The sequence below is a fragment of the Nelumbo lutea genome, chromosome 1, assembly GCF_056320005.1.
Source record: "Nelumbo lutea isolate HS-2025 chromosome 1, American lotus-T2T, whole genome shotgun sequence".
Taxonomy (NCBI): domain Eukaryota; kingdom Viridiplantae; phylum Streptophyta; class Magnoliopsida; order Proteales; family Nelumbonaceae; genus Nelumbo; species Nelumbo lutea.
In genome coordinates, this window is record NC_142684.1 from 72,185,258 (window position 1) to 72,211,672 (window position 26,415).

Genomic DNA, 26,415 nt, shown 5'->3' on the forward strand with positions numbered 1-26,415 from the left:
AAAACCCCTAGAATCTTTGAATAGGATTGGATCTACTATTTATGCTATCAGATCAGATTCAAATATACCCCATTTGAAACCAATCTGATTTGTTTGCATCCCAAATAGAAATGTTATAATTGAGCTGAAACCAGTCAAGTTTTGAATGGCTTAAGCTCGAATTCGACTCAAAAACTCAGAGCTTGATCAAGTTTTGAGTTCCATACTCAAGCCTGACTTGACTCAATACTTGCAGAGTCGCAAATTACTCGAGATTGACTTGAATCAAGCCAATTATATATAAATATCTATTAAAAATTATAAATGAATTAATATTTAAAATATTATAAATAAAAAATATATTAGAAAATGATTATATGTTAAAAATTATAAGTAAATCAATATTATAAATAAAAAAATTAAAATATATTATAAAACTTGATTTAAATTTATTTATTATAAATAAATTAATATTTATTTATATTATAAATAAAAGTATATTAAAAAATAAATTTTTATTGAAAAATCGATTAGGCTCACGAGCTATTTGAACCGGGTATTATAAAGCACAAACTTAGCTCGACTATGTACTCTACTCAAATCAAGCTTGACTCGATTCGATAGTCTTTGAACCGAGTTCAAGTAGTTAAGAACCGAGTCCGAACAGCACGCGAGTTGGTTCGACCCAGTTACAGGGGGCACAATTTCTGGGTAGCAGTCTAGCATATTCGGAGAGGCACTGGCTTAGCATACTTTAACGTGTCAGTGGAGCGCTCGGTCCCTTTTATTATCAAAGGAGCGAAATTCAACTGGAAGAAACGTGCTGAAATAGTACTCGGAGAAAGATCGAAAGAATATGGTGATAACAGTATTGGAATGGATCCTCTCCATCATTCAAAGTTCAAAGTCCAAACCTCAAACCAGGGCAGGAGATTATGGAGGGTCATGGTTTCAACATCATTCACCAAATATTTTCTACGTTCAGTCAGGAGTCAGGACCTGGTCCAGGATAAAGAAGCATGATCTACTCTGGCTACGTCTACTCCACATGAACTATTACCTTCGTCCATCAGGCATCAGCTAAGGCGGCAAGCTGGCGACAACATTTATCTTCGTCCATTTCTCATCGACGTTTCAACAACGACAAGGAAGACGGTATCCATTATTTCAAGTTTTCAACTAATTACTTGTTAGTTGACTAGCTTATTCAGAAGAAAATACCGATAAGAGAAGTCGGGTCAACTTTGTAAAAAATGAAATCGCGTGCATCATTTCCGCTGTTTCTCTGTTAATCAATTGAGTTCATCCTCTGGCGATTGCTCATAGAAAGGAGAGCACAAACCGATCACGGTTTCTGGCTAGGATTTCCATCCATTGCTGTAGCTTAGAATAGAAAGTTCCAAGCTTCTGTCACTGAAATATGGTGGCTGCAGGAAGCAGAAGATATGTGTTAAGCTTAGGTCTAGGAATTCTGGTGTTTACCTTCTTTTGTGCTGGAGCAGAAGCTAAGTGCAGCAGTGGCTGCGGTCTCGCCCTGGCCTCTTATTACATCTGGCAAGGAACCAATATTTCATTCATCTCCGAAATCTTCTCTGCTTCAAGGGAAGATATTGTTAGCTACAACTCTCTATCTAACCAGGATTTTATTCCATTTGGCACCAAAATTAACATTCCCTTCTCCTGCGAATGCTTAAAAGAAGATTTCCTGAGTGAACAAGTTCTGGGTCATGTGTTCAATTACTCAGTTAGGTCCGGCGATGTCTATTCAATTGTCGCTGAGACATATTATTCGAACCTCACGACCGTAGAATGGTTGGAGAAGTTTAATACCTACCCTGCCTCAGGAATCTCAGACAACGCCCATCTCAATGTCACAGTGAATTGTTCATGTGGGGATAGCAGTGTTTCCAAAGATTATGGGTTGTTTACAACGTATCCTCTCCGTCCCGTTGATACCTTGGCATCCCTTGCATCTGAATTCAATATTTCTGCCAGTTTGTTGCAGAGCTACAACCCAAATACAAATTTCAGCCTTGGGAGTGGTTTGGTGTTTGTTCCCACCAAAGGTGATATTCTTTGCTTGTTTGCTAGTTCAAACTTAGAACCATAACAACATTTTGTTTCACAGCTAAACTGAACATACAAATTTGTGAAAAAAAAAAAGTTAAAACTTAGATGTTGAGAATCATGATGATATTTTGTTTAAACAGAAATTGAGAACGTGTAGTGTATGAAGCAAAAAGAAACAAGTAACCGAAAATAAAAATCATGTTTGCTGAGTTCCATGCGAACCAAATGTCCACCATCTGTGAGCTTTGAAACGGTTGTCATATCTCACATCCTCTATCCATGCTCCAGAAAATCTAGATAAACAACATTTCGAGGTGTGATCTTATTTCAAAATCCTTATTGAATCTTTATTATTGTATCGTACTCGTTAAAATCCCTAAAACATGATATTCTTTCTTATTATGAATAACAACTGTCCTGTCTGTAACCCCTCGAATTCCTGTTTTGCTTTTCCATTCTTCAGTGTCACATCCATCATTAAATTATGGGCAGTTTAATGATCCTTTTCGATCTGCCCCTACCTCTTCTAGTCCCTTCAACTTAAGCAAGTCAACACATTCAATTAGTTTATTTATCTGAAAATTAGGAAGTAGACGTCAAAGGATTTAGCTAATTAAAAACTCAATAGGGTAAATTTTGTAATGGGGCTAATCATTTATTATGGATCTAGAGCATTAACAGTAGTTGAATTATGAATTTAGTTATTGGTGCCTGTTGTAGGAACTTTTTGAATTTATCTTGCTAATATCATTTTCTTCCTTTCTGTTTCTCTGTTATCTCCCCAGATCAAACGGGAAGCTATCGACCACTGAATTCAAGGTAACCTATAATGGGTTACTCATAAATTGGGTTGATCTTTTACATTTTCCATAATTAAAAACCTTCTCTTGTTGTCTAACATGGATGTTAAATTTGTCTGTTTGTTTTTTTTCTGCAGTGCAGGTGGTTGACTCTTCTATTGATTTTGTGATGTTTGCCGAATTTTTTCATTTTGGAATTCAAATGCCAGTGTCGTTTTTTGTAGTGTTTTGAGCTTATGATTTACTATTCTGGAACATAAGCAGGAATTTCTAGTGGAGCCATTGCTGGCATATCTATTGCAGTGGTAGCTGGAACACTGCTTTTGGCGGTTTCAGTGTACTTTCAAATTTATAAGAGAAAGAAGGCAAAGGGGGCAGTGTTGCTCACCACAGCACTTGATGATAGTTCTACTAAACATGGGCATGGTAAGTCTTCTATTTTGGTTAACATGCATTTGATTATCCAAATTTTCCCTAGCAAGGGTTCTTCTTCAGGATTTTCTAGGACTATGCCAAGCTATCCTAACTATTTTTCAACCTTGTAGGGGAAAAACAAGAGTTGATTAGCCAAAGAATTCCATTCTAATTATAAGGGTGTGATTCTTCAGGAATTTCTGAACTAGGCAAAGCCATTTTGTTGATGTACTCCCTTGCTAACGAAAAAGAAAAATGAGATGCAGTTTAGATTAGAATTTCATACACATTGATGACGTTACCAAAGCTTATTTTTCTTTTCATATATTGTTATTCTCCTGATTAAGTGTCTGTCTTTTTATCCTGTTAATTAATTTTATTGAAGCCTGTTTTCTTTGTAATGTTCTTTTGTTAAATATGTCATGCACATTTTTTTTGGAAAATATTTCCTTTAAGAGGGTAATTCTTGTGGTTGATTTGCTCCTTTGTTTTATGGGATTTACCATCTTATAAGGTATGGTGGTAATGGTTCCGTTAGGCAAGGATAATTTACAAATAGAAGACTTGGAATGTGAAATACCAGTGCTGTCCATGCTTCCCTCACATAATTTCATATGAGTTGAACTTTGAGAAACCTTTTCTTTGTCTGGAGAAATCCATTTAACCTGGTTGCTATTATTATGTATACCATCCCTGATGATATCCATTGTTTGCTTATTCAACTATGATTACCCTGTTAGAACATTATTGTAAAAGCCTGGCAGAATTTAAGATATTATAAGAAAAACATAATGAGCAATTGATTTTATTGTGTAAGTTCTTCAGGTACCTTGGATAAAACCACCGAGATTGTTTCTCTTGTTGGTGCTTCTCCGGGGCTTACAGGTCTCACCGTTGAGAAATCAGTGGAGTTCTCATATGAAGAGCTTGCAGAGGCTACAAATGACTTCAATTTGGCTGGTAAAATTGGCCAAGGTGGCTTTGGGTCAGTTTACTATGCAGAACTGAGGGGGGAGGTTTGTATATCTTCATATTGATAAATACTGATGGAAAATAAAAACAGGGGTGCTTACCTGCTGTGATTAGATAATGGAATTTGGTAAATGATGGCACTTTATCAACAAAACTTCATTATACATTCTTTTTTTCTTGGCCTTCATTACATAGATCTGGGTTCACATGTTGGTGGTGTCCTTACAGTGGTATTTCCCCTCCCATTAAGGGGCACTACCTTATGACCTTTAGGGGGTTGTGAGGCACTGTCAAAGTATCAGTGTCTTTGACCGTGTAGAGAACACTGATGTGGGCCCCACTGTGTTCGTATGACAGCACATGTAACCTTTGTTAGTTATGTTAGTGTTAGTTGGTAGTTATCTTAGACAGCTTATTATTTCAGTTTATTATTTGTTTTATTTGCCATGTAAGCATTAAGGGCAATTCTGCCATTTCCTACATTTAGTGAACATAACCTATAAATATTAAGAGAGTGGCGGCGGCAGATTCATACGATCTGTCCCTCCTTTCAAAACCCTTGTGTACTTCTGCTTTCTTCTCCTTTCTTCTCCCTCTTTCTTCTACTTTTCTCAATCCAAAATCTTTTGGAATTCAAGTCTGACTGTAGTCTTGATCGACTACTTGGTATCTGAGCCTATCTAGGGTTTCTCATGTGAGTCTAGTCTAGCAGACCACATGAGAACTGTCTAGGGCTGGAAGCTTACAAAGGACTATTCGTTGGCTGATTCTTGGAGGTTACCAAAAAAGTTTAGCAACTGTCCGATGACTTGTAGAGGCTTGGAGAGTGTTTTGGTAATTAGGAAGAATCAAAGAAGGTTAGGGTTCAGGCCACGATTGAAGGTAGCGATCAAAGTTTTCTGGGTAAGTCTTTATTTTTCCCTTGAGATTGCTGTCAATCAAGATAGGTTGGACCTATCTAGGAGGAGCGGCCGAACTCTCCTATTTTTTCTCAGAGGTGATAAGTTTTTAGGGTTTGTCATTAACCCTACGGCTAGACTTGACTGTGAATTCTTTTGGAAGGTGCGACTGAGCACTGTTTATGTTCTCACAAAGGTTTTCCTAACCCTACGATTAAAACCCCAATTCTGCTTTAGCATTACAGATTGCTTTCTCAGTGGTTTTCAGACCTGTTTTGGCTTCCGAGCTTGTTTTTGGGGGTGAGAACTGTTATCGAATTGCTTATACTGTGATTGCCGATTGGTTTCAGATCAGATCTGAAATGATTTCATACAGATTTCTGATTGTTTAAGTGTTGCTTTCTATTACAGTAACCCTAATAGTTCTTGACTACTGATTCTTAACTAAGAATGGAGTTCAAAAATCAGGGAGAAGGTGTTTTTGGGAACAACAGTTCTAGTAGTATGTCTAAGATTGCGTTTCAGATTACAACTGTGAGATTTGACGGATCCAATTATTTGGAATGGGCTCAATCAGCCATGATGACTATTGGGGGAAGGGGAAAACTTAGCTACCTATTGGGAGATGTGAAAGAACCTTCCAAGGAGGACCCAATGTATACCAAGTGGGTTCAGGAGAACTACTTGGTTATGACATGGTTGTGCAACTCTATGCAGCTACATATCAGCCGAAATTACTTGTGGGCGAAGACAACCAAGGAGATATGGGATGTCATGAAAGAGACCTACTCCCAACCCCTTAATGTTGCTAGAGCCTATGAACTAAAGTGTGAGGTGAATAACCTTAAACAATGAGAGAAACCAGTCTCTGTTTATTTCTCTATCTTGAAATCTCTATGGCATGAAATTGACCATCTAGAGGCTCTTGAGTGGGAAAGTCCAAAAGATGCACAGACCCATAGAAAGCAAGTCGAGACCAATAGTGTGTTTGAATTTATGACTGGCCTAAATTCAGATTATGACATTGTGAGACAGTAGATACTGACAAGAGATAGTGTGACCCTATCTCAAGCCTATTCTCTGGTGCATAGTGAAGAGACCAGGAGAAAGGTTATGATGCAACATCAGCCCTGCCCCCCCAGCCCTGGCAGCAGTTAAACCTAAGTTTGGGGGTGATACAGAAAGGGGCATGAAGAAGGAAGATAAATGGGACCTAGTATGTGAACATTGCAAGAAACTCAAGCATACGAAAGATACATGTTGGAAGTTGCACCCTCATTTAGTCCTAGCAAAATTGAGGAATAAAAGGGGTAATGCTCATGTGGTTGTGAATACTGATTCTGCATCCTCGTCGGGCACAAAAGGCACGCCCCTAGATACCTTAGCTGTTGTTCGAGTTGCCCTAATACAGTTGAAAAAGGAGGTTGGCAATTCAACTTAGTCATCTCAGTCACAATTAGCCCTTGCCACATCAACATTTGCTCATTCAGGTACTTGGGCCTCAACTTGCCATGCTTAAGCTCTAGGTAACACTAAACATTGTTGGGTAATAGACTCAGGTGCATCTGACCATATGACTAGCTTGTCATCACTGTTCATTACTTATCACTTATCTTCTGGTAGAGATAAAGCATCCATTGCTGATGGTTCTCTTGTTCCCATTTCTAGCAAGGGTGACATCAAGTTATCTGATACTATCTCTTTATCCTCAGTCTTTCATGTTCCTAAACTTGATACTAATTTGCTTTCAGTTAGTAGTATTACAAAACATCAGAACTGTTCAGTAACCTTTTTCCTTGACCGATGTGTTTTTTAGGACTTGGAGACGAGGAAGGTGATTGGGACTGGCCGTGAGACGAATGAGATCTATCTGCTTGGAGAGAGTTCTCATTGGAAAGAGCCTGTGGATAAGAAGTCTTTTGTTTCTCAGTCCGTGAGTCCGGTTATGGTCTGGCATAATCGGTTAGGTCATTTATCTTTTCGGTCTTTGAAGAGTTTGTTTCCTACTTTATTTGAGTCTGTTGAGATGTCAAATTTGAGATGTGAGAGTTGTGAGCTTGCCAAACATTGTAGAACATCTTATTCCTTGAGTAATAAAGAAGTAGTAATTCTTTTGATATTGTGCATACCGATGTTTGGGGGCCGTATCACATCTCTTCTATGGGTGGGTACAGATATTTTTTGTTGTTTGTTGATGACTATACCCGTTTTTCTTGGGTCTATCTTATGCGTTCTCGAAATGAGGTTTTCGCTCTGACCCAAAACTTTTATTAGATGATTTTAACCTAGTTTGGGATCAAAATCAAAGTCCTTCGATCTGATAATGCAAAAGAATACTTTTCCAAGCCACTGGCTTCTTATTTACTCGATCATGGGGTTATACACCAAAGCACTTGTCCTCATACACCACAACAGAATGGGGTTGCCAAGAGGAAGAATAGACACATTTTGGAGGTGGCTAGAAGCATTATGTTTACCTCCAATGTGCCTATCTGTTTCTGGGGTGATGCTATCCTCACGGCAGTGTATCTCATTAATCGGGTTCCTTCATGGGTTCTTGATATGAAGCTTCCGTTTACCCTTCTATACCCAGACGAGGAGTTGTTTACTGTTCCTCTTAAAACCTTTGGTTGTACCTGTTTTGTTCAGCTTCTTGGACCTCATCATTCCAAATTTGACCCTAAGGCCTCCAAATGCATTTTTCTCGGTTATTCACAAACTCAAAAGGGTTATGCTGCTATGATCTTATTTCAGGGAGGAGATTTGTCTCGATGGATGTCACCTTCTTTGAGGAGGCACCCTATTATCCTAGGGTTTCTCCTCAGGGGGAGAGTAGTGAGAATTTGAGTCTTTTTTCTCAGGGGGAGCGTAGTGAGAGTGGGGTTAACTCATCTGAGGTTGTTCCTTTACCTATTCCATTGAGTGATGAAGGTTGTAATGGTGATGGTTGTCAGAGGGGTCAGGAGTTGAAAGTCTATCACAGGCGATGCAGGCAAGTTGATCTCGGTCATCAACAGTCCAGGCTAGCCCCAATTCCTTCTGCGGATCCAGATCTAGGTACTATAGTCCCAAGGCCCACTGAGATACCTTCCACTATTGCTACTTCCCCTCCTTCTAATGACCTTGACCTCCCTATTGCGGTCTGTAAAGGGAAACGGCATTGCACCACATCCACAGTTCACTGTATTTCCCAGTTTCTATCCTATGATCGTCTGTCTCCCTCTTACAGGTCCTTTATCACTTCCATTTCTGATATTCCTATCCCTAGAACAGTGCAAGAAGCCTTATCAGTTCCAGAGTGGAAAGATGCAATGAAAGTTGAAATGGATGCCCTTTTGAAAAATAATACTTGGGAGCTAGTTGACCTACCCGAAGGAAAGAAACCAGTTGGATGTAGATGGGTATTTACTGTGAAACATAATGTTGATGGCTCCATTGAAAGGTGCAAAGCCCGGTTGGTTGCAAAATGGTTTACTCAGACTTATGGTATAGACTACTTGGAGACTTTTGCCCCAGTAGCCAAGATGACCACTATTCGAGTTTTATTAGCCCTTGCAGCAAGTTACTCTTGGCCCTTATTCCAAATGGACGTTAAAAATGCCTTTTTGAATGGAGACTTACAGGAAGAGGTCTACATGCAGTTGCCCCCTGGATTCTATGATACAGAGACAGGTAAGAAGGTTTGCCGATTGAATAAGGCATTGTATGGATTAAAGCAGTTCCCTAGAGCTTGGTTTGATAGATTCAGACTAGCCCTTGGAAAATTCGGCTATGTATAGGCCCAATCAGATCATACACTGTTCGTTAAAAGAGTGAACTCTTCTTTGACCTTGCTTGCTGTATATGTGGATGATATTGTAGTGACAGGGAATAATAATAGTGAGATTGAGTCCTTCAAACAGCTCATTCATCAAGAGTTTGAAGTGAAAGATCTCGGTGCACTGCGATATTTTTTGGGTATTGAGGTTGCTAGATCTAAACAGGGATCTTTATCTCTCAAAGGAAATATGTTCTAGATTTGTTGGCGGAAACTAGAAAGTTAGGTGTCAAGCCTGCTGATATACCCATTGAACAGAATCACAAGATCACTGCAGAGGGTGGAGAACCTCTTGAAGACAAAGTTATGTTCCAATGGTTGGTTAGAACACTCCTATATCTCTGCCTCACATGGCCAGATATCAGTTATGCAATCAGTGTTGTTAGCCAGTACATGCATTCCCCTAGAACTACTCATCTTCTTACAGCTGAGAGAATATTAGCATACTTGAAGAGATGCCCAGGTAGAGGTATATTGTTCAAGAACAATAGTCACATGAAGGTGGAGGTCTATACAGATGCTGATTGGGTTGGGAGTGTTGATGACAGGAGGTCTACCTCTGGATATTGTGCCCTTGTAGGAAGTAACCTTGTCTCCTGGAGGAGTAAGAAACAAAGTGTTGTTTCCCGCTCTAGTGCCGAAGCTGAATACAGGTCAATGGCTAATGGAGTAGCTGAAATCCTATGGCTGAAATCACTACTTGAATGAGAAGCCCTTGATGCTGTATTGTGATAATCAGGCGGCTATTAATATAACTCACAATCCGGTGCAGCATGACAAAACTAAGCATATCGAAGTTGATCGACATTTTGTCAAAGAAAGGGTCTCATCGCAAGAAGTGTGTCTCCCGTATATCACCTCCGACATGCAGCTTGCAAATCTTCTCACCAAGGCTGTTCCAAGGAAGAAGTTAGAGGCAGACCTATTCAAGTTGGGAATGACAAATATCTATTCCCAACTTGAGGGGGAGTGTAGAGAACACTAATGTGGGCCCCACGGCTGTGGTCCCCACTGTGTTTGTATGACAACACATGTAACCTTTGTTAGTTATGTCAATGTTAGTTGGTAGTTATCTTAGACAGCTTGTTATTTCAGTTTATTATTTGTTTTATTTGCCATGTAAGCATTAAGGGCAATTATGCCCTTTCCTACATTTAGTGAACATAACCTATAAATATTAAGAAAGTGGTGGTGGCAGATTCATTCGATCTGTCCCTCCTTTCAAAACCCTTGTGTACTTCTGCTTTCTTCTCCTTTCTTCTCCCTCTTTCTTCTACTTTTCTCAATCCGAAATCTTTTGGAATTCAAGATTGATTGTAGTCTTGATCGACTACTGATCGCTTGAGCCAACTTTTCCTCTCGAAAGCCCTATAGTTTCACTTTCCACATTTTCCAGTATATAACAAAAGAATCATTCCCAGAAAGGTCCAGCCGCTGTCACTACCATCCCTGGAGAAGATTGTCAACACTATAATTCAAAACTATTGTATGGTGAAGAGGAGAGAAGAAAGACCAAGTTTTCATGTTTTTGCAGTGACACATAAAAACAATTGTGATGACTTTCAGATATTCACCATGTCTAACATCTTGTCCATTCTATGTTCTAACACTACTATTGTAAATAGTTTGGTATTTCTTTTATTTGAGAGAAGATAGAGTCATTAGTTGCTTTTTTTCCATTAAAAGTCATATTGGGAATTTATACTTCAGGGTGCAACTTGATCTATCTCAGGCATCCATCACAAAGTACATGATAAGTGCATTACCAATCAAAAAATTACATGAGAGGTGCAGTTGGTACTTGTGTAATTAATTTTATTTGAAAATTAAATATGTTACTCATGCTTCAATCTTTGAAATTTGACTTGTTTAGGGGATTATGGAGATTGAATAAGAGAAGTGACATTTTGACGTGCATTTGAGTTGAAAAAAGAGTGAACAGGATACATTCCAAGAAACCTTAATCACATCAGAGACGTTTTTGGCGAAATCTGGGTTGGGAAGGGACACATTATATAGTGCTAACAGATTACTTCTTCATTGACTGGGCTTTTTTCTTTTTGTTGCTAAGCCCTATTATGCATCATCTTTTGTACACTCCCCCCCTTCTCCAAAAGAGATGGAGAGAGAGAGAGAGTAGAGTGAACAGGAAATATTGATTTTGGTGTAAGGGACATCCTATTTTTGATAAACCAGGTGAATCCCTTATGAAAGACAAAGAAACCTGTTGAGGGCCCGGGAATAGGATCTCATCACGGGTCGGTCCACGGGGAAAACCTCCTGTTTTCCCTTGTTCCTTCCTGCTCGTGATGAACCTATGTTGACGCCTTTGGTGATTTGTCCAAGAGATCACCAACTCTCCTCACTCACTCTTGATTGAATAATTTGATATCTCATTCAATAATGGGGTCTCCTTAAATAGGAGATTACAAGAGTCCTAATCAAGGGGAGTCTCCTTGCTGAATAGGGAGACTTCTAGTTCTATTTTGCTAAGGATAAAATAAGCTAATCCTAATCTGATAAGCTACCAACAAGATAAGATAAGCTAAGCTAATCCTAATCTAATAAGCTATTAACAAGATAAGATAAGAGATAAGAACAATAGGATAAGAACAAGCAAAATGAGCTAATCTAATCTAGATAAGGCTACTGTTGCCGAACTGGGTAGGATGAGCATCATTGAATCCTTGCTACTGCTGGCGGTGGTCTCGGGGCCTGTTGCTGCCAGCAGCGATGGTACGTCTTCCTGAGGAAGGCGTCCATAACTCCCCTCCTGGACTACGAGCTTGTCCTCAAGCTCGAAAGCTGGATATGTGGCTTGGAACTCTGCCAATGGGATCCATGTGGCTTCTGTTGGTGGTAGATCACACCATTCCACCAAGACTTCAAGGATTCCACCATTGAAACGAGAGCGGGTGACAGTTTTAGGCTGGGGGACCAGTTTGCCATCTTTCAAGGGTGGTAGGGAGGGAACTTGGTCTGGGGGAACACCCGTAAATGGTTTCAGCAAGGAGATGTGGAAGACATCATGAATTCGGCTAGTCTCTGGCAATTCCAGCTAGTAGGCCACACTGCCAATCCGTCGCAGAACCTTGTAGGGCCCATAGAACTTAGGGGCCAGCTTTGGGGCAGCCTTGTGGCGCAAGGAGCGCTGCCGGTAGGGTTGGAGCTTCAACCAAACAAATTGTCCTAGATCGAACGATAGTTCCCGGTGGTGTTTATCATAGTGGAGCTTCATGCGGAGCTGGGCCTACTGTAAGCGAATGCGGATATCGGCGAGGAGGGCGTTGCGGTCCTGTAAGGAGTGATCGATTGCGTCCAAGTGAGTAGATCCGGGCTCGTAGGGTAGCAAGCGGGGAGGATCCCTGCCGTAAACGATGCGAAAGGGAGTCATGCTGAGGGAGGAATGGTAGGCTGTGTTGTAGCAGTACTCGGCTCAAGGAAGCCATTCCAACCACTGTTGAGGTTGATCGCCTACGAAACAGCGGAGATACATCTCGATAATGCGGTTAACCACTTCCGTCTGACCATCGGTTTGTGGCCGGTAAGCTGATGAGTAGGCCAAGGTGGTGCCGTGTAGTCGAAAGAACTCTTTCCAGAAGGCACTAGTGAAGATCGGGTCTCTATCGCTGACGATGGATTCCGACAATCCATGTAAGCGAAAGATATGTGTAAAGAAGGCGAGGGCAACCGAAGTGGCACTGTACGGGTGTGATAGAGGAATGAAGTGTGTGTATTTAGAGAAGCGGTCGACTACCACAAAGAGAACTGATTTGCCCCCTACCTTGGAAAGTCCCTCAATGAAGTCCATGGAGATGTCGGCCCAGATCTGCGATGGGATGGAAAGGGGCTGAAGGAGGCCTGCCGGGTGTAGGTTTTCCCATTTGTGTTGTTGGCATGTGGAGCAATTCTGGACAAAATCTCGAATAGAAGTCTTCATACCTCGCCAATGGAAATCGGTCTGGACGCGGTGTAGTATTTTTTGAATGCCCTCATGGGTGGAGTTATGGATGCTAGTGATGATGGTGGGAATCAACGGGCAGTCTGCTGGAAGATGGACTCGTCCCTTATACAGTACCAACCCGTTGTGAAGTGACCAATCAGGGTCGGCCGTATTGGTCTGGATCTTTTGTAGTAAGAGCGACCATTTCGGGGACTGTGGTGCTGCCTTCTTAATGTCGTCAAACAGAGAGATACGAGGTTGGGAAATGCTACATAGAACCATCGCATCTTCTTCTCGCTTAGACAAGGCATCAGTTGCGCGATTAGAGGGTCCCGCTTATATTCCACCCGGAAGTCAAACCCGAGTAGTTTGCTAACCCAATGCTACTGAAGGGAAGTGGTGAGACGCTGCTCTAACAGGTATTTGAGGCTGTAATGATCAGTTTTGACGATGAACGACCGTCCTCACAAATACGGCCTCCAGTGCTGGATGGCTCGAGCAAGGCCGATTAGTTCGCGCTCATAGGCTGGAAGCTTCAGATGCCGATTGGCCAATCTGCGGCTGAAGAAAGCGATTGGGTGCCCTTGCTGCTGTAGTACGACCCCGATACCCACTCCGGAAGCATCGCACTCGACTGTAAATTCAAGGGCGAAACTAGGTAATTGCAGGACAGGGGTTGAAGACAGTGCATTTCGCAGTGACAGAAAAGCTTCATCAGCTGCGTCGTTCCATCGGAAGGAGTTTCTCTTCAACAGGTTGGTTAACGGGGCTGCCAACACTCCATGGTTCTGTACAAATTTGCGGTAGTAACCCGTTAAACCGAGGAGCCCGCGTAAGGCCCTGGCGGATTGAGGTTTGGGCCATTCAGTTATAGCCTGAATCTTGGAACTATCAACTATTACACCCTGCCCATGGATGATGTGGCCGAGGTAAAGAACTTGTCGTTCCCCGAAGGAGCACTTGGACCGTTTCAGGAATAAGCTGTGTTGGCGTAGGAGTACGAAAACGGTCATCAGATGGTGGACATGCTCTACCCATGATTTGCTGTAAACGAGGATATCATCAAAGAAAACTAAAACAAATTTGTGCAGATGGGGCTGGAATACCTCGTTCATTAGTGCCTGAAATGTAGATGGTGCATTGGAGAGTCCGAATGGCATGACTAAAAATTCGAAGTGGCCATGGTGGGTGCGAAAAGCAGTCTTCTTCACGTCATCGGGAGCCATGCGAACTTGGAAATATTCGGACCTGAGGTCCAACTTAGAGAAATACTGGGCACCATGCAACTCGTCCAGCAGTTCGTCCACAACGGGAATAGGGAACTTATCTTTGATCGTTCGGTCATTGAGTTCTCTATAGTCAACATAGAACCTCCATGTTCCATCCTGCTTCGCCACCAACAGAACCGGCGAAGAGAAGGGGGAGTGACTTTTGCGTATGATCCCTTGGTTCAGCATCCTTGTACATTGTTTTTCTATCTCATCCTTCTGTAAGTGAGGGTAGCGGTAAGGCCTGACAACGACTGGTGCTGAACCCACCACCAAAGAATACGATGGTCGCAAGCTCGGGAAGGGGGAAGGCCCTTCGGTTCCTGGAACAGATTTGAAAACTTGGCGAGAAGTTTTTCCATGGCTGCCGGTTCTGTCTGGAGTGCATGAACCTGCGGTGTCTTTTCTTTAACCCTCCAACCGTGCCATGAAACTTGCTTGCCATTCAGGTGGAAGGTCAGGGTGAGTGCGCAGAAGTCCCACAAAATTGGGCCTAGGGTAACTAACCATTTGCCCCGAGAACAATATCGAATCCATCCAATGAGAGTACAAATAAATCAACAAGAATTAGTTCAGAATTGATCTGTACTGGGACGTCCTTACAAATCCCTGGACTGTGAACTTTTTCACCATTTGCGACGGCTACCTGTAGTCGCGGCCAGAGTTCCATTGGTAGTTTTAACTACAAGGCTGCATGTTCACTTATGAAGTTGTGTGTGCTCCTTGAATCGACGAGAATGCGCACCGGCTGGCCTGCGATCTGTTCCTGTAACTGCATGGTCTGAGAGGTTTTAATACCGGTGATCGCATGGAGTGAGATCTCTGGTTCGAATGTGACGGGTTCCCCTTCCTCCTCTTGCTCATCTATGAGAAGGCAAAAAGGCCTCTTGCATCTATGTCCTGCCGAGTAGAGGTCATCACAGTGGAAACATTGACCTCTCGCTCGGCGCTTTGCCATTTCTGCCCTGGTCAAGAGCTTGATGGGAGGAGTGACCATGTTATTGCCTGTACTTGTCACTGCTCTAGAGGTGGTGGTCGTGGGAGGCTTCATTTCCCGGCTGGTAGCAGAAGAGGGGGTCGTTGCTGCTGGTCTTGGGGGCACCCACGAGTTTGGTGGACGACCCACATTAAAAATTCCGCGGCTGAGCTGCAGCAGCTTGCGCTCAAATGCGCGGGCTAAGTTCATGGCTGTGACCAAATTTGGGGGATTCTGCATCTTGACATCCACTCACAGGGGTTCTGCTAACCCTGCTGTGAACATATCCACTTGTTGGTTTGGTCGCACGGAGGATGCCCTCGTGAGGAGGGTTTGGAACTGTCGCTGGTATTCAGCAACTGTTCCGATCTGTTTAAGGTTAATTAGCTGACCTAGTGGGTTGCTGGTCAATGGGGGTCCGAACCGAAGAAGGCAATAGGATTTAAACTGGGGCCAACTGAGCCCGGGTTTCTTCTTGCTCTAACCGATAAAACCAAAGCTGTGCTTCTTCTGTTAAATGAAAGGCGGCTAGGCTTACCTTGTCCTGGTGGAAAGAAACATCTCCATTAGTCGCCGCAGTTCTCGCACTTCACCTTTGATCTCACGAACTTCGGAGTTGGTCTCCACGAGTTGGTGCTCGAGGTCGTGGACCCTGGAAGGTAGCTGCTCCAAATCTCCCATGACGCCTTGCTCTGATAGCAAGTTGTTGAGGGCCCGGGAATAGGATCTTGTCACGGGTCAGTGCACAGGGAAAACCTCCTATTTTCCCTTGTTCCTTCCTGCTCGTGATGAACCTATCTTGGCGCCTTTGGTGATTTGTCCAAGAGATCACCAACTCTCCTAACTCACTCTTGACTGAATAATTTGATATCTCATTCAATAATGGGGTCTCCTTAAATAGGAGATTACAAGAGTCCTAATCAAGGGGAGTCTCCTTGCTGAATAGGGAGACTTCCAGTTCTATCTTGCTAAGGATAAGATAAGCTAATCCTAATCTGATAAGCTACTAACAAGATAAGATAAACTAAGCTAATCGTAATGTGATAAGCTATTAACAAGATAAGATAAGAGATAAGAACAATAAGATAAGAACAAGCAAAATGAGCTAATCTAATCTAGATAAGGCTGTTGTTGCCGAACTGGGTAGGATGAGCATCACTGAATCCTTGCCGAACTGGGTAGGATGAGCATCACTGAATTCTTTAACCCTGCAACCGTGCCATGAAACTTGCTTGCCATTCAGGTGGAAGATCATGGTGAGTGCGCTGAAGTCCCACAAAATCGGGCCTAGGGTAATTAACCATTTGACCCCGAGAACAATATCGAATCCATCCAATGAGAGTACAAATAAATCAACAAGAATTAGTTCAGAATTGACCTGTACTGGGACGTCCTTACAAATCCCTGGACTGTGAACTTTTTCACCATTTGCGACGGCTACCTGTAGTCGCGGCCAGAGTTCCATTGGTAGTTTTAACTGCAAGGCTGCATGTTCACTTATGAAGTTGTGTGTGCTCCTTGAATCGACGAGAATGCGCACCGGCTGACCTGCGATCTGTGCCTGTAACTGCATGGTCTGAGAGGTTTTAATACCGGTGATCGCATGGAGTGAGATCTCTGGTTCGAATGTGACGGGTTCCCCTTCCTCCTCCTCTTGCTCATCTATGAGAAGGCGAAAAGGCCTCTTGCATCTATGTCCTGCCGAGTAGAGGTCATCACAGTGGAAACATTGACCTCTCGCTCGGCGCTTTGCCATTTCTGCCCTGGTCAAGAGCTTGATGGGAGGAGTGACCATGTTATTGCCTGTACTTGTCACTGCTCTAGAGGTGGTGGTCGTGGGAGGCTTCATTTCCCGGCTGGTAGCAGAAGAGGGGGTCGTTGCTGCTGGTCTTGGGGGCACCCACGAGTTTGGTGGACGACCCACATTAAAAATTCCGCGGCTGAGCTGCAGCAGCTTGCGCTCAAATGCGTGGGCTAAGTTCATGGCTCTAACCAATTTGGGGGATTCTGCATCTTGACATCCACTCACAGGGGTTCTGCTAACCCTGCTGTGAACATATCCACTTGTTGGTTTGGTCGCACGGAGGATGCCCTCGTGAGGAGGGTTTGGAACTGTCGCTGGTATTCAGCAACTGTTCCGATCTGTTTAAGGTTAATTAGCTCTCCTAGTGGGTTGCTGGTGAATGGGGGTCTGAACCGAAGAAGGCAATAGGATTTAAACTGGGGCCAACTGAGCCCGGGTTTCATCTTGCTCTAACCGATAAAACCAAAGCTGTGCTTCTTCTGTTAAATGAAAGGCGGTTAGGCTTACCTTGTCCTGGTTTAAAGAAACATCTCCCTTATTCGCCGCAGTTCTCGCACTTCACCTTTGATCTCACGAACTTCGGAGTTGGTCTCCACGAGTTGGTGCTCGCGGTCGTGGACCCTGGAAGGTAGCTGCTCCAAATCTCCCCTGACGCCTTGCTCTGATACCAAGTTGTTGAGGGCCCGGGAATAGGATCTTGTCACGGGTCAGTCCACAGGGAAAACCTCCTATTTTCCCTTTTTCCTTCCTGCTCGTGATGAACCTATCTTGGCGCCTTTGGTGATTTGTCCAAGAGATCACCAACTCTCCTAACTCACTCTTGACTGAATAATTTGATATCTCATTCAATAATGGGGTCTCCTTAAATAGGAGATTACAAGAGTCCTAATCAAGGGGAGTCTCCTTGCTGAATAGGGAGACTTCCAGTTCTATCTTGCTAAGGATAAGATAAGCTAATCCTAATCTGATAAGCTACTAACAAGATAAGATAAGGTAAGCTAATCGTAATGTGATAAGCTATTAACAAGATAAGATAAGAGATAAGAACAATAAGATAACAACAAGCAAAATGAGCTAATCTAATATAGATAAGGCTGCTGTTGCCGAACTGGGTAGGAGGAGCATCACTGAATCCTTGCCGAACTGGGTAGGATGAGCATCACTGAATTCTTTAACCCTGCAACCGTGCCATGAAACTTGCTTGCCATTCAGGTGGAAGGTCATGGTGAGTGCGCTGAAGTCCCACAAAATCGGGCCTAGGGTAATTAACCATTTGACCCCGAGAACAATATCGAATCCATCCAATGAGAGTACAAATAAATCAACAAGAATTAGTTCAGAATTGACCTGTACTGGGACGTCCTTACAAATCCCTGGACTGTGAACTTTTTCACCATTTGCGACGGCTACCTGTAGTCGCGGCCAGAGTTCCATTGGTAGTTTTAACTGCAAGGCTGCATGTTCACTTATGAAGTTGTGTGTGCTCCTTGAATCGACGAGAATGCGCACCGGCTGACCTGCGATCTGTGCCTGTAACTGCATGGTCTGAGAGGTTTTAATACCAGTGATCGCATGGAGTGAGATCTCTGGTTCGAATGTGACGGGTTCCCCTTCCTCCTCCTCTTGCTCATCTATGAGAAGGCAAAAAGGCCTCTTGCATCTGTCCTGCCGAGTAGAGGTCATCACAGTTGAAACATTGACCTCTCGCTCGGCGCTTTGCCATTTCTGCCCTGGTCAAGCGCTTGATGGGAGGAGTGACCATGTTATTGCCTGTACTTGTCACTGCTCTAGAGGTGGTGGTCGTGGGAGGCTTCATTTCCCGGCTGGTAGCAGAAGAGGGGGTCGTTGCTGCTGGTCTTGGGGGCACCCACGAGTTTGGTGGACGACCCACATTAAAAATTCCGCGGCTGAGCTGCAGCAGCTTGCGCTCAAATGCGCGGGCTAAGTTCATGGCTGTGACCAAATTTGGGGGATTCTGCATCTTGACATCCACTCACAGGGGTTCTGCTAACCCTGCTGTGAACATATCCACTTGTTGGTTTGTCGCACGGAGGATGCCCTCGTGAGGAGGGTTTGGAACTGTCGCTGGTATTCAGCAACTGTTCCGATCTGTTTAAGGTTAATTAGCTCACCTAGTGGGTTGCTGGTCAATGGGGGTCCGAACCGAAGAAGGCAATAGGATTTAAACTGGGGCCAACTGAGCCCGGGTTTCTTCTTGCTCTAACCGATAAAACCAAAGCTGTGCTTCTTCTGTTAAATGAAAGGCGGCTAGGCTTACCTTGTCCTGGTGGAAAGAAACATCTCCATTAGTTGCCGCAGTTCTCGCACTTCACCTTTGATCTCACGAACTTCGGAGTTGGTCTCCACGAGTTGGTGCTCGAGGTCGTGGACCCTGGAAGGTAGCTGCTCCAAATCTCCCATGACGCCTTGCTCTGATAGCAAGTTGTTGAGGGCCCGGGAATAGGATCTTGTCACGGGTCAGTCCACAGGGAAAACCTCCTATTTTCCCTTGTTCCTTCCTGCTCGTGATGAACCTATCTTGGTGCCTTTGTTGATTTGTCCAAGAGATCACCAACTCTCCTAACTCACTCTTGACTGAATAATTTGATATCTCATTCAATAATGGGGTCTCCTTAAATAGGAGATTAAAAGAGTCCTAATCAAGGGGAGTCTCCTTGCTGAATAGGGAGACTTCCAGTTCTATCTTGCTAAGGATAAGATAAGTTAATCCTGATCTGATAAGCTACTAACAAGATAAGATAAGCTAAGCTAATCGTAATCTGATAAGCTATTAACAAGATAAGATAAGAGATAAGAACAATAAGATAAGAACAAGCAAAATGAGCTAATCTAATCTAGATAAGGCTGCTGTTGCCGAACTGGGTAGGATGAGCATCACTGAATTCTTTAACCCTGCAACCGTGCCATGAAACTTGCTTGCCATTCAGGTGGAAGGTCATGGTGAGTGCGCTGAAGTCCCACAAAATCGGGCCTAGGGTAATTAACCATTTGACCCCGAGAACAATATCGAATCCATCCAATGAGAGTACAAATAAATCAACAAGAATTAGTTCAGAATTGACCTGTACTGGGACGTCCTTACAAATCCCTGGACTGTGAACTTTTTCACCATTTGCGACGGCTACCTGTAGTCGCGGCCAGAGTTCCATTGGTAGTTTTAACTGCAAGGCTGCATGTTCACTTATGAAGTTGTGTGTGCTCCTTGAATCGACGAGAATGCGCACCGGCTGACCTGCGATCTGTGCTTGTAACTGCATGGTCTGAGAGGTTTTAATACCGGTGATCGCATGGAGTGAGATCTCTGGTTCGAATGTGACGGGTTTCCCTTCCTCCTCCTCTTGCTCATCTATGAGTAGGCAAAAAGGCCTCTTGCATCTATTTCCTGCCGAGTAGAGGTCATCACAGTTGAAACATTGACCTCTCGCTCGGCGCTTTGCCATTTCTGCCCTGGTCAAGCGCTTGATGGGAGGAGTGACCATGTTATTGCCTGTACTTATCACTGCTCTAGAGGTGGTGGTCGTGGGGGGCTTCATTTCCCGGCTGGTAGCAGAAGAGGGGGTCGTTGCTGCTGGTCTTGGGGGCACCCACGAGTTTGGTGGACGACCCACATTATAAATTCCGCGGCTGAGCTGCAGCAGCTTGCGCTCAAATGCGCGGGCTAAGTTCATGGCTGTGACCAAATTTGGGGGATTCTGCATCTTGACATCCACTCACAGGGGTTCTGCTAACCCTGCTGTGAACATATCCACTTGTTGGTTTGGTCGCACGGAGGATGCCCTCGTGAGGAGGGTTTGGAACTGTCGCTGGTATTCAGCAACTGTTCCGATCTGTTTAAGGTTAATTAGCTCACCTAGTGGGTTGCTGGTCAATGGGGGTCCGACCCGAAGAAGGCAATAGGATTTAAACTGGGGCCAACTGAGCCCGGGTTTCTTCTTGCTCTAACCGATAAAACCAAAGCTGTGCTTCTTCTGTTAAATGAAAGGTGGCTAGGCTTACCTTGTCCTGGTGGAAAGAAACATCTCCCTTATTCGCCGCAGTTCTCGCACTTCACCTTTGATCTCACGAACTTCGGAGTTGGTCTCCACGAGTTGGTGCTCGAGGTCGTGGACCCTAGAAGGTAGCTGCTCCAAATCTCCCATGACGCCTTGCTCTGATACCAAGTTGTTGAGGGCCCGGGAATAGGATCTTGTCACGGGTCAGTCCACAGGGAAAACCTCCTATTTTCCCTTGTTCCTTCCTGCTCGTGATGAACCTATCTTGGCGCCTTTGGTGATTTGTCCAAGAGATCACCAACTCTCCTAACTCACTCTTGACTGAATAATTTGATATCTCATTCAATAATGGGGTCTCTTTAAATAGGAGATTACAAGAGTCCTAATCAAGGGGAGTCTCCTTGCTGAATAGGGAGACTTCCAGTTCTATCTTGCTAAGGATAAGATAAGCTAATCCTAATCTGATAAGCTATTAACAAGATAACATAAGTTAAGCTAATCCTAATCTGATAAGCTATTAACAAGATAAGATAAGAGATAAGAACAATAAGATAAGAACAAGCAAAATGAGCTAATCTAATCTAGATAAGGCTGCTGTTGCCGAACTGGGTAGGATGAGCATCACTGAATCCTTGCTGCTGCTGGCGGTGGTCCCGGGGCCTGTTGCTGCCGGCAGCGATGGTACGTTTTCCCGAGGAAGGTGTCCATAACATAACCACTCTTTGTTACCTTTTGGGGGTGCTTGTTGTTTGATGAATGTACTCTTTGAGTAATGATTTTAGGGGTGTGCCCCCTTTATCAAAACTGGGATATTGTCAAATCACTCCCCTTGATTATGGAAGGAAATAAATTGTTCTATTAGCTGCTGGATTTTCTATTGTTCTTATTTGTCATCGTAAAAGCAGTATGTGATGGAATTTGGCATCAGTAGTCATTACATCATTTGTATTCATTATATATGAACCTCTTCATAACTTGCCTCTTTGTTCTATATGAACCTCTTCATAACTTGCCTCTTTGTTCTATATGAACCTCTTCATAACTTGCCTCTTTGTTCTATATGAACCTCTTCTGCCTTGCCCTCTTAACTTTTTCTTGAAGCTGAAGGTCTTTTCTTTTCCATTCTTCAACAAATTTTTTTTTATGCAGAAAGCTGCAATCAAGAAGATGGATATGAAAGCATCAAGGGAATTCCTTGCTGAGTTGAAGGTTCTGACACGTGTTCATCACTTGAACCTGGTATTTACTTGTTTCAGCAAAATATTTGAATATCTGTCATTTCAATACACAGATGCATTCTCCACCATTTGCTAATGTCATTGTAGAAAATATTCTCAAATCTCAATGTTATGTTTGATGATAGCCACAAAGATAGTAACATACCTATTTAAATTATCACAGCTATGTTTTGAAAATCTAGCTCAAGCATTTAGAAACTTCACCAAAACTTAGTTGTCTAGGAGGCAGACAACATCAACTTATCTGTATTCAACCAACAAATGTTTCATGGACTCCTAAATGGACAAAGTTTCCATGTTGGGTGCATATCAAAGTCAGACAGTCATTGGATTTTCAAGGGATCATTCTGCAGTGGTGTTAATATTTCACCTAGAATACCCTTAATATGTGTCAGTATGTATTCATGCTTTTTTCTTATAATTGAATGCAGGTGCGATTGATAGGTTATTGCATTGAGGGTTCTTTGTGCTTAGTCTATGAATTTATTGATAATGGAAACTTGAGCCAACATTTGCATGGCTTCGGTAAGGCTCAGTAGTGCACAACTGTACCTTAAAATTGTTACTTTAATAAGTTAATATTTTTTTCAACTGACCATGGTGTATTCTTTTCTCTGACTTCAGGGAGGGAACCACTCCCATGGTCTACTAGGGTGCAAATTGCCCTTGATTCAGCAAGAGGTCTTGAATATATCCATGAGCATACTGTTCCTGTATACATCCATCGTGATATTAAATCAGCAAACATTTTGATAGACAAGAACTTCCATGGAAAGGTTGTGGTGATCTCTTTTCCAGGAAAGACATATACTTTATAATTCATTTACTTTATTTTTACCAAAGTATACACCCTTTAGGTTGCAGATTTTGGATTAACAAAGCTCACTGAAGTTGGAAGTGCTTCATTGTCAACACGTCTAGCGGGTACATTTGGATACATGCCCCCTGAGTAAGATCACTTCTTATTGGCTTGTTTGTTCTGATATGTTCTTCCATTTGCTATTGACTGTTTTATGATCTTTCTTCTATTTTATATAAAAGGCAAGAAAAAAAAGTAATGGCATTCAACAATCTGGGTTTCCTTAGGTGCACTGACCTAAAATAAGTTTACTGGTATATTTATTGTGATTTATTGTGATCATCCCATTAATCATGGTATTACATCTGTAGAAAGTATGACAACTACATGCAGGAAGAAACTGTTGAGTATTGAATTAGCTAAAGGCACCAATAAAGATTTGTCTAATATACTATAAAAATTTGTCTAATATGACTAACCGGTTTAGTTGTTCTAGAAATGACACTCAAACTGTGACCTTGTCCCACTTAGGCAGGACCCTCATTAAAATACATTGAAAGACATCTTATTATTTTTCTGAAACAAATCAACCGAATTCTATAAATCACTGGGGAAGTTGGGAGGGTTTTCTTTATCTAAAAGGCTATTGCTGAATGTTGGTCCCAACCATCTTGGATCTTGGGAATGGTGGACTGGGTGCAGACCTAAACTTTGGCATTCTTGCACACAGTGGCTGCTCTCAGACTTGAATCCACATTATCATGCTTGTTAGTCCAGGATTTTACCATTAGACCAAGTAATGGCTCCTTTTCTTTTATCTATAACAGAGAAAATAATAATCAAGTACAGTAATAAAAAAATAGAAGACCAACGGAAAAAGATGATCAAGAATCGACATGAAATACCTGAGCCCAACACAAGAAGTACAATAGATTCCTTTTTTTAGTGGGAAGCGGTACAATACATGCCTGGACTAATAAACAGTCTACCATCCAGCAGAATGAGATTTTCAATCTGGAGGCCAAGGATATGGCCCAGTAGCCTCCTTGACATGTTGGCAGAACAGCCAAAGTCCTTCCTCTCTCCCAAGTCCCAACCTGTAACCATGTATGAGTCCCTCCGCCTCCACCTGAGTATGTCCAAAAAAATGTATGGTTTTAAGAAATAGATTACTCTGGAATAAAGTGGAAGCGATGATCTTGGGAAAGCACAATTAGGGATAATTTAATGAAGGAATTAGTTTAATGAATTAAGAAGTTTTATCTAGTAAGATCATTATTGATCAGATTAAATGGTTTTTACTGTCCATTTTAGCCGAAGAGGATTATAGATGGTTGACAACCCCTTTTGCCATCAATACTATTTGAACATTAGTTATAAAAAAAAAAAAACTATTTGGGCATTTTGTTAAGGCTGTGCCTGTTTACATGTAAAATGGGTGGAAAATAGTTTATGCCATAAAAGAGACAGGCATATGACGAAAAAGTGCACATTTAAAAAAAATCTGCTCCTTTTATAGTGGTGAAATAGACAGAGCTTGAGGGAAGAAATTAAAAAAACAAATAAAAGGCATCATAATCATCATGAAGAAAAGGAAACATAAGGAAAAGATTGGCATATACTAGAGACTTAAAACAAATAATACAAGAAACCTCAACTCTCAAGTAAACAAAACCAGATCGGTCCATAGTACTCCATACATAGTAGTACATGGAGAGATGCTTGATAAAATTTACTTCCATCTACGATTCACTATCTTAAGGCCCGTCTCACTTTTAATAATAAATATCTATGAATTAAAAAGAAAAAGGAAATCACGGGCTGTTGTTGGTGCGAGATGGCTTTTATCGTAGATTGTTTGGTTGCCAGTTTGCCATGTTCATTGTGCAGGGTGGTAACAAGAATAGGTGTATTAAAACTAGTTTTTGACAGAAAAAATTTGGTAGGCTGGACCACACACTGAAATGATGTAAAATAAACTCCTGAGAGACGCTTATTTCATGAAAATATAAATCGACCATTACTTGTGCTTCATGTAGGTACGCTCAATATGGTGATGTTTCTCCAAAGGTAGATGTTTATGCTTTTGGAGTTGTCTTGTACGAACTTATTTCAGCTAAGGAAGCTATAGTCAGGACAAATGGATCTGAGACTGAATCAAAGGGACTTGTTGGTCTGGTAATTTCTCTTAGCCCTTGTCCTAATTATAAATTGATTACCAACGATGAAACTACATATGTGTAAAATCTAGTGACACTTGATGTTTGCCATGCTAATGATGCCATGCAGTTTGAGGATGTTCTTAGCCAGCCAGAGCCAAAAGAAAATCTCCGCAAACTTGTTGATCCAAGGCTTGGGGACAACTACCCGCTTGACTCAGTTCATAAGGTAGAGAGCATACCTTAGAGAGGGTGTTGCTAAGATTTAAATTAACAATCCTAATAAAATAATAAGCCATGATGACCTTTTCGGTTACAGATGGCCCAGCTTGCGAGGGCTTGCACACATGAGACTCCAGCTCAAAGACCGAGTATGAGGTCCGTTGGTGTTGCATTAATGGCACTTTCATCCTCAACTGGAGATTGGGATGTTGGCACCTTCTATGAGAACCAAGCTCTAGTAAATCTAATGTCAGGAAGGTAGCAGATGCCACACGATCCGTACTGATGCTTCTGCAGGTGCTACGTGTGAAAGAAATCCAATTTAATCTTACCTTGAATTCATCACTCTACAATAAGCAAATGTTTTAGTCAAGTTTGTAAATTGATTCATGTTAACCACTATGGGGTAGTGTCCAAAAAGAAGAAAGAGAACAAATGGAAGAAGAAAAGATTTGCCTTCATAAATCATTATGTATCGTCAAGTAAATTTAGTTGTGTAAATTGGGAGATAAGATTTTTGTTATGAAGTATTCCATGTGAAAGTTTATTGTAAAACAGAAACCTGTGTTGTCCAGTTATATTTACAGCTACTAGTTCACAAGGGAGTACAACCTGACTACTACGATTGTTGGGATCGTTTTATTGGGCGATGTGGATAGATATGATTACATGAATTCTTATATATCATTTCATTTATCAAAAGGTCTTGACTTGAAATTGCAGAGAAATCAAATTACTGTTGTTTCCCATCTTTTCCACAAGAAACAGCACCATGGGCCTTCATGTCTAACAAGTAGATGGTGGTTGAGCGATTTTTTTCCCTTGCCCCGTGCATAAAAAGATGTGCATATATTAACTCAACCTTTCTTCCCCCGGCAGAATGTACAATTTTCTTTCACACTCCATTCTTATCCTGCAAGTTGTAATTCACATTTTTAAAAACGGAACCGGAACCGAAACTGTTCTAGTCACTGGTTTTTCAGGTCGGAGGTTCAGCCATCTGGTTTGAATGGATGGCCTGTTCTGATAAAAAATTAAAATT

The 26,415-nt window shown here is 42.2% G+C and overlaps 1 protein-coding gene across 1 annotated transcript; it reads left to right on the forward strand.

The window, feature by feature from the left end:
• The first annotated feature begins 506 nt into the window (after positions 1–506).
• Positions 507–25,981, forward strand: CERK1 (chitin elicitor receptor kinase 1). Its single transcript, XM_088964379.1, has 12 exons — positions 507–2,045; positions 2,835–2,868; positions 2,987–2,991; positions 3,114–3,275; positions 4,089–4,279; positions 22,105–22,194; positions 22,625–22,718; positions 22,818–22,969; positions 23,051–23,142; positions 25,032–25,170; positions 25,282–25,380; positions 25,471–25,981. Exons 1-12 carry the CDS (start codon positions 1,400–1,402, stop codon positions 25,633–25,635), a joined length of 1,869 nt encoding a protein of 622 aa, XP_088820505.1. The 5' UTR covers positions 507–1,399; the 3' UTR covers positions 25,636–25,981.
• Positions 25,982–26,415: the final 434 nt, after the last annotated feature.